General features: G+C 40.5%; 1 protein-coding gene across 1 annotated transcript in view; it reads right to left on the bottom strand.

The window, feature by feature from the left end:
• GUCY2C (guanylate cyclase 2C) overlaps nt 1-15,891 on the bottom strand; it is a gene marked incomplete at both ends in the record, with an annotated part of 46,617 nt that overhangs the window by 23,559 nt on the left and 7,167 nt on the right. Inside the window, 7 exons of the mRNA XM_082047507.1 lie at nt 1,888-1,969; nt 5,902-6,013; nt 6,447-6,532; nt 8,873-9,008; nt 10,217-10,328; nt 13,167-13,263; nt 14,080-14,201. Of these exons, the coding sequence (XP_081903633.1) occupies nt 1,888-1,969; nt 5,902-6,013; nt 6,447-6,532; nt 8,873-9,008; nt 10,217-10,328; nt 13,167-13,263; nt 14,080-14,201 (747 nt within the window). The remainder of the gene's footprint in view (nt 1-1,887; nt 1,970-5,901; nt 6,014-6,446; nt 6,533-8,872; nt 9,009-10,216; nt 10,329-13,166; nt 13,264-14,079; nt 14,202-15,891) is intronic.

The following is a 15,891-nucleotide window of genomic DNA, read 5'->3' as shown; positions in this document are numbered from 1 at the left end:
AGGTAACAAAGAGTATTGAGATGAGACGTGTTTTTGTGCATGTCCCTTGTATTCTGCACATTTTGTAAAAATGAGAGAATAGCCCTCAGAACAGGGAGAAAGAAACTGCTATCTCCTTTGCAGAACTTCAGAGCAGACACTGTCTTAGAGAAAAGTTGCAAGAGGACTAGCACTCATCAAACTACCCACTTACCCATGCAAGTCCTTCTTCTATTAAAAAAAAACAGGACTGACTGGAGAGACTGCAGGGGAACCCCAACACCCGGATGACTCCTGACAAATGTTGCAATGGGAGAACTCATGGTATTGACTAAGAACACAAATATTCCCTTTTCCAACATATTTTAATTCCCATGTGTAAGAAAAGGGGGACCAATAATTGTGGTAAGAACTGTTTTCCTCAGTTCAAACTCATAAACTGTGTTGTATCACCAGGATGCACTGCAATTCAAACTGGTATCAGCTGGTGTTTAAGTACATATCAAACTGAATGAAAATCTGCTAGATCTAATATTTAGTTATGTGTTTTTCGGGACTTTGCATTTTTTACTTAGCAGTCAGAACTACACAGGGAGTTGTGGGATAGTTCAAGCATCCTAGGAACCTGGGAGATAAAGAAGGAGTAATGAGGCATTTTGTTCATTTGCATGGCTGAGTCTCTCTTTTCCTTCCGTTGTTGGGGCACAATCTTTGGTAACAGTTACAGTTAAGGAGTTTGCTATTATTTTAACATTAAAAGAGCAAGCTTTATGCTAAAAAATCCTCAGGTATCTCTTCTGTATTTGATGTTTGGGAATATTGCAATGATATGTATACAATAATAATGTAATAAGCTAAACAGAATGTTTAGATTTTGTGCATCTGAAAATATGAAAGAGTACAGAACCTTTTGCAACAAGTCCAAACTGTCTCCAGACAAATTTTTATCAATTCTCATAATAGCCGCTAAAAACTTTACCTGTCTGTTTATACGTTAGTGCTTAGATGTGGCAATGATTAGCTCTTCCATTTCTTGAGTACAAATGGATGTGTAGGAGTTGTGTATCTTCTTCTTGGATTTTTCCCTTGTGAAAAGCTTTAGCTGGCAAGGCACATTGGTCCACTCAAAATAAGAGACCCTAGTTAATACCTGTTTCTAATCAAGTTCTATTAAGACCTGATTTTCTCACTTTTTCAGAAGTTCTCTGATATGTGACAAAGAGGGATGCTGAGCTACTGAAAACAGATGCACAGGTAAGACACTTTTTTAATATTAAAGAAAACCATGTACTTTGGAAATGGTGTGGCATCTCTTCCAGCAAAAAGAGACATCATTGATTTCTATTTCTCCTTTTTCCATGATGATAAAGCTGAACTGTGTTATACTTATGAAAGTCTTGCTGTTAGAAAAGTTGGTATGCGGGAAGCTGGACTGGTTGGAGGAAACTGAAAGACAGGGTGGATTCATGCAAAGAAAACACCAAAACCTTGTGGTGTTCTGATCCCTGCAGTGACTCAAGACAAAGACCTCTTTCTAGATTAAACTTTTATGTCACCAATAGATTAAAGAAACATAAGTGAACCCCAAGTAAGCTAAAGATTGGCAGTAAGTGGAAAAAGTCTCAAGACTGGTCTGAGATATATGTTTCTGTGTATGTATAGGAGTCAGAGCTTTTTAGCAGATGCAAAACCTCTGAGCCTTGCTGCATCTTCTCCCTTGATTATTAACCTGACATAACAACACTATGGGTGCAAACACTACTTGGCATAAACTACAGAGTTCACAGTGAAGGCAACCACCCAGGTATGTAAGGTAAGCCAATGAATGGCTCTTCAAGGAGAGATCAAAGGCATTGCCCTAGGAGGAAAACTGTTCAAGGACAAACAGAGAGCCAAAGGAGTTGGTACCTTAGAATCAGCAGAGAGATGATCAGAACCAGAATCACAATTCCGGTGAGTGTAAAGACAGCAATGGTCAGGGCGTGTGGGCCTGCATTAAAAAAAAAAAAAAAAAAACTGAAAAATAAACGACTTGACAGAGAACACTGAAAAACAATGTTATATTTAAGAAATTGCCCTCAACCACACATATGCAAGTCACAGTAGCTGAGGAGGGATATTCTTTGGTTACAGCCAAATGGAAGGGCTTTGGTAAAGTCCAGCACTGCCTAGAAATGACGTGTGCCTGCCTCTTTCACAGTGAGATGAAGCACGACCCAGAGCTGTGCAGTCTTACATCCCCACCTGAGGCATGGGCACTCTGTAGGGACACTCAGCTAGGAGATGAGTTTAATAGCACTTAATCTCACATCAGCTAGGCTGCAGTTTCCTCTTTAAAAACAGTCCAGGAATAAAGCTCACTTTTCTTAGTAACCACATTTTAAAAAATGAAGCAGACAGATTTCTCCTTTCAATAACTTCTTAAGAGTGGATGGTGGACGCAAACGCTGGTTACAACTCTCTGTGGGATGGGAATGTAAGTATGTAAATGGGGTAAGCAGTTGACCATTTGAAATTAGAGTCACTGGCAGGCAGGAAACATCGTTTTTCCCCACCATACCCTGGGCTTAAAGCAAAATGGACTCTACATTGACTTCTTTCGATAAGGCTTTCTCTGGACTAGGGAACAAAGGTTTCGTCCTTACGGTTTTTATCATTAAACACAATACTCAGTGATAACTTTCTGATTCAGGCTTTATAACTTATGTCTTTCCCTTTCCAATCCTGCTGGGTATCCACCCAGTGAGAAAAACATGCATCTTTGACAGTGAATTTTCCACAACTACCCATACCTTTGTCACTCGGAGTCTTTGCTGATATTATTTGCTTCAGGATGCGATACACCTGAAGACCACAGCTTCCACACAGAATTTCAGCTGATTCAGAGTACAGCCACTTGTGAATTTGAAAAGCATTTCTCACAAGAACTTGTTATCCAAGAAGAGGTCAAGATGAAAATCATGGTACAGCTTTTTACATACACAAACTTTTCAAGATTTCGTACCTACATTCTCCCCTCATTGGCCCAGTTTAAAATTATTTTGCAGCTGTTGTAGGCAGAGCTTTGCAGACTCTGGACTCATTTCTGAACACGTCTGTAGACACCGTGTTGGAATGACAATTGGTACTGAGTGGACTCTACTCTTAAATGTGAAATTCATATTCTGTGGAGGTAAATTAATTTGGTGCAGCACAAAGCTGCCAGATTAGTGTCCCTGGAAGCTGCCAGGTGCCAAAAAATTTGAAAATCAGGCTGTTCAGGCATCTGAGGACTTAGATCCAAAATCACAGAGCACATGAGGGTCCTAGTCCTAAGCAGGGAGGCAGAACTGGCAAGGCTGGGAACTGATTACTTAAGGTTGTAATTTTGATTGTCTTAATGTGGGAAAGTGAACTGAAGCCTGCCTTGAGTCAGTTCCTGGAGCTCAGGGATAGTGGGAAGGAAAGTTGCAGCCACCAAATTCCTTTGAAGAGCAACAGGCCATTACTGCAGAGCTTCGTCTGGTGGCCACATGTCTGACGTGTACCTACTGTACCGAGCAAATCTCTCAGGCAAAAAAGGCAGAGGAGAATCTAGTTTTGCAGACTGCCATGTTGGTTATGGATAGTATACAAGCTGAGCTACTCAGTATTACTGAGGCTAATGCACTTCTGCGCGTGCTCAGGAACAGAAATAAAGGCATAGAGGAAAATGGTAAAGTGTAAAAATCAATTGATAAATAAAAAGCAATAAGACACACACTAGCTTCCTCCAGAATCAAACACCAGCTGGGCAGGGATTTTGAACATACCAATGTAAGTGTCTACATCTGGCATAAAATTCAGTTTAGGAACTCCAGATATTTGACCCAGCTTAATGGCTTTGAACTTTTGTTCTGTGTATCATGTTTCTCCACCTTCTTTCTGTGTGTTCACCCCAGCATCCGTCTGAGGGCCTCCTAGTAACTTTGTATTAGTCTGATGCTCTCCATTGAAAACTGTTAGCACTACGATTTCCCTACACTGAGGAAGGACATGAAGTTACCACCATAAAACAACATATACATGGGAATGTGCAAAGCCATTTCCTATGAATTCTCTAAAACTTAGGCTTTGTGAATAGTGTCTTACAGCTTAACAATCAGCAGGTTGAAGTTGCCACAGAAGCGCTGTGGGACCACAATTTCTCGTTCCTGAGGCTCTGCTACCACCTCCTGGCACTCAGTATTACAACACACAAAGCGAGAGTGCATCACAAATTTACTGACTTCAGGTCCTCTGGAATCAGAACTGTTTGTGTATTGAAGGCTGGACTTATCCATGTTTAGAGTGAGGGTTCATACTTTCTGAATGATGGCAAAATCTGGATGAAACCTCTTTTTTTTTTAAGGGATGCCAGGAGGAAGCAGGGTAGCAGAACTCATTCAGCCGTTCTCAATTATAGTTTAGGGAGGAGAAGTGCTCTGGTTGCTGGGTTTGTTCACCTCCCTGGAGGAAAAAAAACATATTTCTGGTTCGAAAGTTTTGGCTGGCTTTGGCCATACTTAAATTTGGCCATAAAAGGTTGCACTTTGGTGGAATATATTTTTTTATAATTACACTGCAGGAAAGTTTATTTCTAAAAAAATGTGAAAACAAAATAATCAAGTACCTGTGGGAGGTGCTTTTACTTCAATTTAGTATAGGTTTGCCACAAAGCCAGGCCTTCATTAAGCACTGAATGTTAAGCTACTGGTTTGTAGGCACTGGCTTTCTGCAGTTCCTGAACATTTTTCATTTGCCCTTGTACAACAGCTTCAAACAAGGATGTACTCAGGGAATGTTGTAAAGGTAATAGAGATCTTCTGGACAACACAGCATCTTGTGGGGACCAAAGGATGAATGAGAATGGGACTGGAGCAACACTGAGAAGGCTGGGGTTGAGCAGCAAGCCCTAATTTGAAGCCATCTGATTTAATTTACTGAGCAATAAAAGTAATTTAATCCATGTACCACGTTTAGTTATCAGAAGGTGTTTTTTTTCCTCCAGTTATTGTTTTGCATTGCAAACCAATGCAGGCCTTTAGCAGAGACCTTTAACAGCGGTACCTTTGGACACTCACTGATGGGAATGACTCAGGTGAAAACTAACCTGTTGTGCACTAACCCTTGCAACCACTGGCACTGCAATAATTTTTATCCTGTATATCATACCCCAAAGGACACACCTTTCCATTGCCACTCACCATGTGGCAACAATCTACATAGGGAAACAATCCAAATCTGCTCAGACTGACAAGGCTGTGCTCTGCTATGCTGAATTACAATGGGTTCAACTGTGTCAAAAACTCAAAAGAAAAGTGGTGGTTTCTGGGATTTCAGCCTTAAGTTTGAGCAGAGATAGAGCAAGAAACTATTTTCCCATGGTCTTTCTGCAAAGGGCCAGCTCATCTAAGAGACCCCTCCAGAGAAGCACTCTGAATCCGCACAGTGCTGTGTTCTCTCCCCAGCTCTGTACAAGGATAAAGGGGGAAGCAGAAGCCACGGCACTGTGCCAGTGATACAGAAAGGCAGAGTCAGATAACTTCTTATAACCTTAATTGTGCTGCCTTTCCTGGACAGTCTTTCAGACAGTTCATACCACCACCATCTTCTGGTAAAGGTTTTATGTTTAGGGGTCACCTCTTCCAAAACATGCCATGGTATTCCTCACAATCACTGGTACAGTAAGAAGTCTACAAAAGACTTGGTAGCACCTAAACAGAAACGCACATTTAGAATTGGGCTGGATACAAAGAACATGGGAGGCTGGGGCAGGAGTAGGAAAGAGGATGTTCTGTCCTCAGCTCTTGGCATCACTGGTTGGGGACAGTATGAAGGTAGCGTGCTGGATTGCACAGCAGATGGATCATTGGACTGTGTGACTTGTCTTCAAAGAAGAGGGAGGTTTAATGGATGTCTCACCAGAGCCTGGAATATCACTGGGCAGTTTGTGGTTCTTCCAGACAAAATCCGGACTGGTAGTCACCACGAGTGTCTCGTTCTTGTGAGTGTTGAAATACAGAAGCGGTATGAACTATGGGTGTAGGAGGGAAGAAATGCAGTCAGCAGCTATGCTCTCCCTCTTTTGTCCCTTGCTTCCAACTACCCTTAAAAAATGTATTGCCCAAACTCCAAGGAATTCTTGTTCTTTCTGCTACAGTGGTGTATTCCACAGCTTGGCAGTATGCTTGGCTGCCATGTTCTTCCTCTTTCCTCCCCCCTCTCTGAAAATAAATGTATCAGCCCCACAAAGTACCAGCTGCAATTCACTTACTGAATCACCAGCTGACATCAATCCTGTCAGTCTCCAGCATGCCTCTCATGACCCCCTTTTGGCATGCAAAGTATGCCTTGGCACACCACCACCTCTGCTGTAGTTATTTTCATCATTCTTATGCAATAGCACACAGCATTTTGTTTCTCCTTTCATAGATAAGCTCAAACAGTTGCTCCCTAGACATACGTACATCATTTGCAGTCTCTGACGTGTACAACAGGGTCAAATTGTTATCAATGTCTCCAAATTCATCTAGAGTCACAGGACCCAGTACACCTGTGGACATAAGGAATTAGTTAGAGAGCTTGCGTTCTCAGAAACACAAACATGTGGCAGGAAGTATGGGACAAATAAAAGGATTTCCGATGCTCAGGATATTTTTCTTCTTTATGTACATGCTAGAATACATATCAGCTTAGTGTGGCACTATTTCTCCCTTAATGGGATGCTACATTTTCTCTACAAAATCCAATAAAAAGTGTTGAACTGACTGCACTGAAGAGGAAAGTCTCCCTCTAGCTATAGAAAAATGTGTTTATTTGGCTTATTCCACATGCAGAGAATGTCAGAGTAACCTCCCTTGAAGGGACCATTTTAAATGTGAGAAGGGAAATTGCCTGTTTCCACATGCAGTTTGAATCTATCAGCAAGAAAGGAAACATAGGGATACTTTCATTACCCTTATTCTTTTGAAGGCTATGTGCTTGGCTCTAATAATATTCTTATAATCAGGTTCTTTCTCCCTTTAACCTACTGCGTCTCTATGTCAGCAAATGTGCAGATTGAGGAATTGCCTATGTAGCACATTCCAAGGATTTTAAGGTGGAACTTTCTAAGTCCCTCAGCGTGGCTTGACTTTGCTCTCATGAAGTCAGTAATTTGAACAAGAGTACAAGTTTAGCCAATATCCACCACTCCTGAAAGTCTTATCTTCATTTTTTCCCTTATTTTTACAGGACAGTGTTTTAATCAGCTTCAGATTGCTGTTTTGCTGCTGTTGCTGATGACTTTATTTTTCCTAAAGTTCAGCATCATCATTATTCTAGTTCAGAAATTTTCTCCATTATCACATCAAAAAGTGATGCTATGTTTTTCATGGTCCACCTTCTTAGTATGAAAATAATTATTGTATGGAGTCCCTACTCTACCAGCCTCCAGCATAGGAAAGAATGAAGGTGGTTCAACACCTTTCAGTTTTAGCACTTTCTTTTAAACTAAACTGATGATTAATGTGGAGCATTACAGTGCAAGTTTTATTTCAGATAAGTAAAAAAGTTTGTGGAGTTTACTTTTCAAATTTAGAGTGAAAAGGAAGAGATGATACTCAAAAAAGGATGGTGTCTCCAGGGGGAATTAGTAAACTATATTTTGCTAGGTTTGGAACACCATGACTGAAGCAAAGATAAGGCCAAAACCTGACAAGCCATATTAAGAAAATCTGGGAAACTTCTATACATATGTTTGCTGAATGCAGATGGGATGGAAACACAAAGCTTTGAGTTGTCATTTTGGTACAGATCTCTGATGGGACTTCGCTCCTGGAGAGTGTTGTCATTCCTTTGTGTAAGTCTTGCTTTTGTCTTTTTCTAATGATCAAATTCTATGATTTTAAGCCTGTGGCCTACAAAAGGCTGCTGGTGCTAGACAACCTATGAGGGGAAACAGAAATCTGACTAAGAGCCAGCTCATTGCCATCTGGTTTACACTCGCACCGCATACACCCAAGTCTACAATGGCTTTGTAAACTGCAAAAAGGTTAAAATTACTTCATTAAAGCTTAGCTAAGTAGACTTCAGAGTAATTTTGAATGCCAATCATATTTCATATGTCATAGAATCATAGAATCATGTCATAGAATCATAGAATCATCTCAGTTGGAAGAGATCCTCAAGATCGAGTCCAACCATAACTGAACTCTAGCACTAAACCATGTCCCTAAGAACCGCCTCTATAGGCCTTTTAAATTTGCTTTTAAGTATGTTCTGGCCTCAAGTGAAGGCTAGACCTTTGAGGGAAAGCTGTGAAATGCCACTGTCACAAATTAAGAACCTGAATGCCAGGTTGCCTCTGGAAGAAACGTGGACTCTGAAACCTGCCTACATGCTTCACTGTTCCAGCTCCTTCCTCATTCTCCAAATAGTCTCCCTATAAAGAGCTCGGCTCTTTGTCAAAAGAATGAGACCAGCTTCAGGTTCTCTTCCCTGTCCTCCATCTCTGGTGGCTGGGAAGCTCTGTCTCTCTGCCTTCCCCCACCACTCTTTAGGCAGCAATATTCTTCAAATGTGCTTTGTACTTCAAAGCAGTAGGAAAGACCAATAGCCCAGAAAGGAGCCCAGTCCTCAAACAGTCTGTTGCTAATTGTAATGTTTCAAATTATTATTTTGACTTTCTACCTCTTCTGTGTTGCATGCGCCAAGATGATTCTGCACAACTGCTATGCAGTGCTTCTGGAAAAACAGATAGAAAAAGAAAAAAGAGTGGAAAAAAAAAAAACCACTCATTGAAGGGCTTGGACTTGTTTAGTGTAGAAGTGACCTATCCTAAGAGTCCTTAAAAATAAATTTATTTCCCTTTATCAATTTAGTGAACCCTGCACAGGACTGTACTTTTTTTTACCTTCAAAAGTGGTGTTTCGGAATTCGTTGATGAAACTGAGAGGTGACACTGGGCTCTGGGAGAAGATAAATGTCTTCAGAACATGTCCAAACAGCAAGACAGCATTAAAATAGCCAACAACAAAGTCATCGTCCATCTGGAACAGGAGAAAAAGAAAAATGGCAACTTGAGAGTTCAAGTTTCTGCCTTAAAGCTACAATATCTTTGGTGGTCTCCGTTTGGCAAAAAGTCCACCATGGAAGATCAGAATCTACCAAACACTGAGTGAGTAGGTGAGCACTGCCACATAAGTGTTCTCACTTGGAAAAATAAAGGTAAACAAAACATATTTTTGGTGTATGAAGACAGGGAGGTGGTGTAAACTTAAAAGGGGCCAATGTAAAGACCTGGCATGCTGATCCTGGTGCAAACAGTTATAGAAATCCTACATTGTAGGTTCTGGGTGGATCTGCTCAGTGGGACCCAAAGCCCCTGGCTTTGGATTAGACTTTCTGTGCAGATAATCCGGTGTGGTGCCAGCAAGTCTGGACTTCCAGATGGCCACAGCTCAGAGACAAGGAGCTGTGCCATAATTTCCATCAGCCTGCCATAGAGCAGGCACCCAAAATGCCCTCAGCCCAGGCTGGGGGATCTGGAAGCCCTATAAATCCATCCAGAAGCTTCGGGCTGCCTGCTGGAGAGCAGGAGCTCAAAGTCAAAAATACTGAGAGGAACTGTACATATAGAGCCTGGTTCCTGAGCAGACAGCAGGAGTATCAGTTTCATAGGCAGATATAGGGTTTGCATTGTTTCTATTTTTCAGAAAATTAAAAAGATATACCTTTTCCCTATAGGGGAAAAAAAAGTTCATGTTTTTGAAGTTTAACTGGAAAGCCCCTGGACAGAAACAGCAATGGTTGCCACTGCTTATACATATTTGCACACAAAAATCAGTCAACAATTATTAGTTCTGAACTTTCCATGCTCACATCTTGATTACATCTTTAGGTCTTCCTTCGGTGATGCTTTGCAGCTACATGTAAGATTGTCACTCACAAGCCAAGTCAGAAGGCCACATACCCGTAAGTCTCCCTCATGCCCCTTGACCATGACACTTGCAAACGAAATTAAAAGCTTGAGTTGAACTTCACAAAGCAGCAATATGAGAGCTTGCATGTTTGCATTATATCATATTTTTACATCACTACAGAAGGGCAAAATGTCATCCTGCAATAATGTAAGAAAATATCAGCACAGAAGCGTGATGTGAGGTGATTACAGCTGCATTTTTAGTTTTCATTTCCTAGTGCATGAACATGAATGACCTGAACGCAATAATCAGATATAACATAGTGTGGTTACCAGCCTGGCATCCTCAGTGCTTTCGGTAATCAAGCTGTAATTAGCTGGTGGCAGAGTCAGGACAAGTACATTCTGCATGTAATAGTCTGAGATGTTGTTCCTGTAGTATGTGTTACTGCAAAGCAAAGCACAAGAACCTCATGAACAATCAGCAACAAGAGCAGTGTAACCATGACAGAATCACTCTCTCCCCCTGGCGACACTGTTATTTAACAGGTTAAAACAGTAGTTCTAAAAATAAGATTTCATCATGGACAAAATTCTGTGTTGTTCGTTCCCTGATGCCAGCTTCTGTGCTTAACTACATTAAAAGGTAACGTCAAAGAGATCTGGTGATCTGAAACTCAAAGGTTGCAGTGAATTATTGTTATTATTGTAACTGGTTTATTTCTGTTCTGTTTGTTTCCTCTTCTTTCAAGCAGGAGTTTATTAAAACTGAGTCTCTTCTTGGAATCCACAGTATTGCAATCTCCTGTTCCTTTATGTTATTGTGCATATTTCTGACCTCTTCTGCTCTCTTTGACATGTTCCTCTAATTTTGATATTTCCTGCTAGAATTGATCACAGCAGCATTTGCACGAAAAGCATTTAACAGAAGGGTGTGGAACAATTGGAGAGGTGAAGAGAGCATCTTATTGATTTACTTGTTTGATTCAGTGAGCTTGGAAAATCAGAGGAAACTACGTGAACTTGAATAATATGCTAAAACAAGCAGAAAAGCTGAAATAGCTTTCAGGTATCTTTGGTTTCATCACCCTGACAGGCCATCTGGAAGTGCTTCGCAGTCTGGCAACCACTGGATACAAATGTTATGGAGCAGGGTGTCAAACTCATTTTCACTGGAGGCCACATCAGCCTCTCCGTTACCTTCAAAGGGTTGAATGTAGTGTTAGGACCGTATAAATGTAACTACTCCTACATTTTACACCTCTGTTATAGAGGAATTTAGCAATAGATGTCAGTGTCAAGTGGCAGCATCTGTCATTGCTATAGCCAGATTAACTAAAAAAAAAAAATAATTATGAGCCTTCTCTCATTATTAATGTTTGATTATTCTTTTTTTTTTTTTTCACTCAGTAATGTATTAAGAATTTGTGGAGACCACAGGCTCTGCTCCATGGCCATCAGATGGGATCCTGACACCAGAGCCCTATCCCTGCCTTTCACTGAATCTTCTGACTTTTACATTGTATTTTTCATCCTGAAGAATTTTGAAGTGCTTTTCATTCAGGCTTGGACTGAACTAGCCAGGTGAAAAGGAAACTTCATTAGGCTCCACCACACTGGCTAATATTACAACATCCCACCTCCCCTGAGGAAGTCTTAAACACTGTGTTTGTGTCTTGGCTGTCAGAGGGCTCAGAGCTGAAGAAAATTTAAATCAATCACGTTGTCTGAGGGACTAGATTCCTGGAGAAGCATAGGACCTTGCCTACTGTATTATTCTACAGCTTGAGTTTGGATCTAACACTTGTCTGTATTTAATTTCTGTTTTAAGAAGAAGAACATGGTTTGGGATATTCAGCAAAATCAAGGGTATGGAGTAAATTTAAAGAAGGCAGCATATAAAATATATAAAATGGGCTGAGCCAGCTGGGTATGTCAGAGGGATGCATATGGCAGCAGAGAAGTCCCTAATCACCCTCATCTATTGTGAGGCAACAATTATACGTGCAACACCATTAAGTAAAAGCTTTCACATATGTAGTCCCATTACACATTTGCAAAAAAAAAAAAAAAAAAGGAAAGGTGGCCAGTTGCCTCAGGAAAAGCAACTGAGGATTCCTAGTGCCTGGCTAAAGCAGTGTGAAGTCTAAAGCTCTTAGAGGCACTGCTGAAAAAGATATATTGTGAACATGAAAGTGTACAGGACAGAGAAGATCCTGTTGGTACTTGAACCACAGGCTCCAGTTTAAATCCAAAGGTTAAATGACTGAAGTCATTAATCCAAAGTGCCTCAGCCCTGCCTGGTCAAGGGCAGCTTTAGACGTGAGGGCTGGGAGGTCCCATAGGCTCTGGAAGTTCATAGATTCTTTTGCTACATAAACAGTAAAATAAGCAAGATTGAGACACAGGCACATACATTTGCCCTGTGATCATCCATACCATTAAGCTGCCAGCACAGTCCCAGGCGTGGTTTTCATCTAGGCCCACAAGCTTTCCCCTAGTCTTGCTGTGGTGACCAGAGCCATACTCAAAAAGCAGTTTGGGCATCTACACTTAGCCACATGGATGTGAGCTGTTTTGTGTCACTTAGGCTTAGAGTCAGAGATCAGCCCTCAATCCTTGTACACAGACAAAGCTTTTGAGGCTACCATTGATAAGCCCAGTTGGTATCAGTCCTCATCTATAATGATTTTTGTAATTAGTAATTAAAGATAAAAATTGAGCAACACAAAAAAAAACCTAAGAAAAACAATACTAAGAAATGTCTCTGAAAAGTTAGATTTATGTAGTTACAAAGATGTGGAAAAGACAGTCATAAAGTAGAAGAGCTATAAAGTGGAAGAGACAGTTATACAACTCTTCTGAGTAATTTTTAAATGGAATAAACATGGCTTGGAAAAATATACTGCAAGCCACATTTACATAACTGTCTGTTTGTGTGGGGTGTATGAAAAACGTACAATATCTCATATGAACAACTTATGACCATTCTGACTCTGGACTCCGTGGTTCTCTTATGGTTTCGTGCACTGAGGAGTCCACAGGATGGTGTTAATGTTACCTGCTCTGTCACTGCCTTAGAAAAATGTTATGTCAGCTAAAGGGGATGTTGCAGAGGATGTGTCAAGCATCTTAGAAAAATGGCATGACATAAGGAAAAATGGCAAAAAAAACATTTTGTGAGAGAGCATTTCTTCAACAAAACAACTCCACTCAGACTATTTCCATTATCTCCAGCCTTCAGCAAACTGCAGAGAAAAGAGGAAAAGCAAAGGCGATACTTTACTTGAAGAGATCTATCAAGATGATGACAATGTCCTTATCCACTTCCTCCATCCCCAGGTCTGTGCCGACATCAGCTGGAGAGCCGCACATGATGATCACTACAGATTGGGCAAAAATGGAGACAAGGTGGTCAAAGGCACAGACAAGAAGAGAACATTTGTCTGCTCCCACTGTGCTGGGACCCAGGCACGGAGCTACAGCAACTCTGTAGCGAGACCAGGACATTTGAGGGAAAGTGGTAAAACGTGCCTTAATACCCACAAACTTTTCTGTCTGATTGCACCAGCGCATTGCCATTATCTCACTCAAATAAGCATTAGCAGTTCTGATGCAATATGGGCTACAGAATATGAACATTTCTAAGTTAAGTGGCATTCAATTAATAGTTTCATTGGCTTACTTATAACTCTTGCACTCACTTAGTCTGCCGATAACATGTGCTTAGTCTTAGAAGATTTTTATTTACTTACTCATCCATTTTTCTAGTTTAGGTGGATCACTTCCAGAAGAAGTGGCCCTTGATGGCACAGTTGAGGTCCATATATGTACCAGGGCGGCAAACACAGAGATAGTAGAGAACTAAGCATTCTTGTGTTATCTAACGGCCTTCTTAGGACGAGTTGTGATTCCAAGATTTCTGAATCTTTCACAAAATGGAGCTTGTGCCTAGATAGGATAATTCACTCCAAAAGCTCCCTGGAACCTTTATGTTCCTCCATGTGTTATGGGAATGGAGAGAGGAATCTAGGAACTTTGTGCCATTTTATGTTTGCATCCATGTGAAATGGTATATCTGTGTTTCTCCATCATTTATGTGGAAAGACTGTCCCTAAAATGTAACTAAGGTGTAGGTCTGATTTCCTGGGAAAAGCAACTTACCTGTGAAGTCAAGTGCACCCTCAACCCCTCCTTACCATTGCTTCTCCGGTTTGGATCTTTCACAGTACTTCTAAGCTGGTCCGGGGTCCTTAAAGTCTCCTTGAACTTCAGTTTTTCGGAAAAGTCTGTGATTCCAGCCTCTAGTGCATTCATATACCTGACAAAAGGGAGCACAAATGCTGTCAGAAAATTGCTAACTCTTCATATTCTCCTAAATAAGCCAAAATGCAAGATCAAATGTTTCCAGGACACAAGAGTGTTTGTAAGACGGTACGGAACATTTTTTTCTGCATCAATAGAAGAGAGAAAAGCAATACAGGGCATGAAAGACTTAAAACTGTTGGGAAAGTCACCCAAAGGTATTTGAGTCTGGTCATATAAAGGATGGGTTTGGAGAATATAATGATGTAATAAGGTGTTAACAATTAAGAAAATAAATGAGGGATATGGGGAAATTACAGTAAGTGAGACTAACTGGGAGGCAGAGGCAGGAAGCTCTGCCATTTTAAGACATCAGTGGTAATCTCAGAAGACACCTATGAAGGTTCAAAGGAGTAAATGGGAGCTGCAGGATGAACTGAGATAAAAAGCACACATGTACTCTGACTGTGAGAGAAGCAAAGCAAGAAAAGTAGCAACAAAAAAAGCCCCAATACTGAGTTAGTTATAACTTGAAGGGGAAAAATGAGGGCAGCAAAAAAATATAACAAGTAAAAGCTAGCAAAAACATTAAGCAAAACCAGACACCTCCTATATCCTATTCTTGCCTCAACTTGTTATGTTTGAGAAGAGACATTCTGTCTGAAATAAAGGTAATGCAGAGGGAAAACCAAAAGAAATCTTTTTGTTTTCAAACAGCTTAAGTTTTGATCTAGGAACACTGAGATCCCAGTCCTATAAACTACTAAATACATTTTGCTTTCCATTTTTTTTTCAGGAACAGAATCATTAACCATTAATTTAAAGGAACATATGCATAGTTGAGACATAACCTGATTTTGCTATCACTGTCAGTATTCACCTCTTTTTATGCATACATGGGGGAAACAATTAGCCCATGCAGTATAACTCATGCTTAGCAAAAATTGATTTTTTAAATTAGGTCAAAAATTTTCAAGCTGACAGTTACTATTAAAGCAGAATGAGATGCATTTTTACAACTCTATTAGGATGAAAAATGGGCAAAGATACAAAATACTTTTTTTTTTTTTTTGTTAATTCAACAATGAAGAAAATTAGATTGAACAATTCTGAAGTCATGAAGAAGATGCTGAGCAGAAGTATTAATAAAGACAAGGTAAGAAACACTTGGGAGATAACTTACATACATTGACTTCCTTGAAAGGTATGAAACCTGCAGGCTTGAACGGATTTAGCTGAAGTGTGTGTAGTGTATCAGCAATTATAGTTGCAAACATGTAGAAATAGTGATTATAGTAAGAGAAAAGCAAAAGCCAATACAGTCATAAATTTTCACAGAATCACGGAATCACAGAATGTTAGGGATTGGAAGGGACCTCGAAAGACCATCTAGCCCAATCCCCCCACTGGAGCAGGAACACCTAGATGAGGTTACACAGGAAGGTGTCCAGGCGGGTTTTGAATGTCTCCAGAGTAGGAGACTCCACAACCTCTCTGGGCAGCCTGTTCCAGTGTTCTGGCACCCTCACTGAGAAGAAGTTTCTTCTCAAATTTAAATGGAACCTCCCATATTCCAGTTTATACCCATTGCCCCTTGTCTTATCTTTGGTTGTCACCAAGAGGAGCCTGGCTCCATCCTTGTGACACTTACCCTTTCTATATTTATAAACATTAATGAGGTCACCCCTCAGTCTCCTCCAAGCTAA

Source organism: Streptopelia decaocto, assembly GCF_964273445.1.
Source record: "Streptopelia decaocto genome assembly, chromosome: 1".
Lineage (NCBI taxonomy): Eukaryota > Metazoa > Chordata > Aves > Columbiformes > Columbidae > Streptopelia > Streptopelia decaocto.
This window is presented reverse-complemented; position numbering and strand designations above follow the sequence as displayed.